General features: G+C 40.1%; 1 protein-coding gene across 1 annotated transcript in view; it reads right to left on the bottom strand.

Moving 5' to 3' along the window:
• LOC113980946 (otoferlin-like) overlaps window positions 1–389 on the bottom strand; it is a gene marked incomplete at its 3' end in the record, with an annotated part of 6,511 nt that extends 6,122 nt beyond the window's left edge. Inside the window, exon 1 of the mRNA XM_027708178.1 lies at window positions 199–389. Within this exon, the coding sequence (XP_027563979.1) occupies window positions 199–337 (139 nt within the window). The remainder of the gene's footprint in view (window positions 1–198) is intronic.
• Window positions 390–1,662: the final 1,273 nt, after the last annotated feature.

Here is a 1,662-nt window from a genome sequence, read left to right as displayed (position 1 = left end):
TGGTGTAGAGGAGGCTGAGGGAGGGGAAGGAGGGCAGGTTTTGGGGTTAGGAAGCCCTTACTGGTGTAGAGGAGGCTGAGGGGGGGAAGGAGGGCAGGTTTGGAGTCAGGGTTAGGAAGCCCTTAATGGTGTAGAAGAGGCTGAGTGGGAGGAAGGAGGGCAGGTTTGGGGTCAGGTTTTGGGTCAGTAAACCCTTACTGGTGTAGAGGAGGCTGAGTGGGGGGAAGGAGGGCAGGTTTTGTCCCCGGGGGCTTTTCTTCTCCTCGAATCCGCAGGGGAGGCCACTCAGGAAGTCCTTGCGCTGCTTGTTGAGGCCCAGCCACAGGTAAACCTCCATCTTGGCCTGCACCGTCCAGCCCGCGGGGCCAAAGCCCCTCTTCCCGGGAAGCTGGGGGGGAACAGGGGGTGCCAGAGGTCGGGGGGTGACTTAGGATTTCTTCGAGGTTTTTTTGAGTTTTTCTAATTTTTATAAGCTTTATAAACAGTTATATCATAGAATCATAGAATCAGAGAATCAGCTGGGTTGGAACGAGGGATGCCTGAGTTCAGGGTGGTGCCTTAAGATTTCTTCTTAGGCTTTTTGGAGTTTTTCTGATTTTATAAGCTTTATAAGTGGTTATATAATAGAGTCATAGAATCATAGAATCATAGAATCAGAGAATCATGGAATCATAGAATAATAGAATTATGGAATCATAGAATCAGAGAATTATAGAATTATAGAATCATGGAATCATGGAATCACAGAATCATAGAATCATGGAATCATAGAATCACAGAATCATAGAATCACAGAATCATAGAATCATGGAATCATAGAATCACAGAATCATAGAATCATGGAATCATGGAATCATAGAATCGTATAATCACAGAATCATAGAATCAGAGAATTATAAAATTATAGAATCATGCAATCACAGAATCATAGAAACATGGAATCAGAGAATCATAGAATCATGGAATCAGAGAATCATGGAATCATGGAATCAGAGAATCATGGAATCAGAGAATCATAGAATCATGGAATCAGAATCATGGAATCACAGAATCATAGAATCAGAGAATCAGAGAATCATAGAATCATGGAATCAGAGAATCATGGAATCAGAGAATCAGAATAGAATCAGCTGGGTGGGAACAAGGGATGCCAGAGTTCAGGGTGATGCCTTAAGATTCTTCTTAGGTTTTTGGGTTTTTCTAGTTTTTATAAGCTTTATAAGCAGTAATATCAGAGAATCAGAGAATCAGAGAATAATAGAATCAGCTGGGTTGGAAGGAGGGATGCCAGAGTTCAGGGTGGTGCCTTAAGATTTCTTCTTATTTTTTGGGGGTTTTTCTAATTTTTATAAGCTTTATAAGCAATTATATAATAGAATCATAGAATTATAGAATCATAGAATCATAGAATCATAGAATCATGGAATAATAGAATCAGCTGGGTGGGAACAAGGGATGCCAGAGTTCAGGATGGTGCCTCAAGATTCTTCTTAGTTTTTTGGGGTTTTTCTAATTTTTATAAGCTTTATAAGCAATTATATCATAGAATCATAGAATTATAGAATCAGAGAATCACAGAATCACGGAATCATGGAATCATGGAATCAGAATCATAGAATCACAGAATCATAGAATTATAGAATCATGGAATCACAGAATCAT

Source organism: Neopelma chrysocephalum, unplaced genomic scaffold (genome assembly GCF_003984885.1).
Source record: "Neopelma chrysocephalum unplaced genomic scaffold, ASM398488v2 Primary Assembly neopelma1_95702, whole genome shotgun sequence".
In the NCBI taxonomy this organism is placed as follows: domain Eukaryota; kingdom Metazoa; phylum Chordata; class Aves; order Passeriformes; family Pipridae; genus Neopelma; species Neopelma chrysocephalum.
The sequence above is the reverse complement of the archived record's forward strand: the minus strand, read 5'-3'. Positions and strand labels throughout refer to the sequence as shown.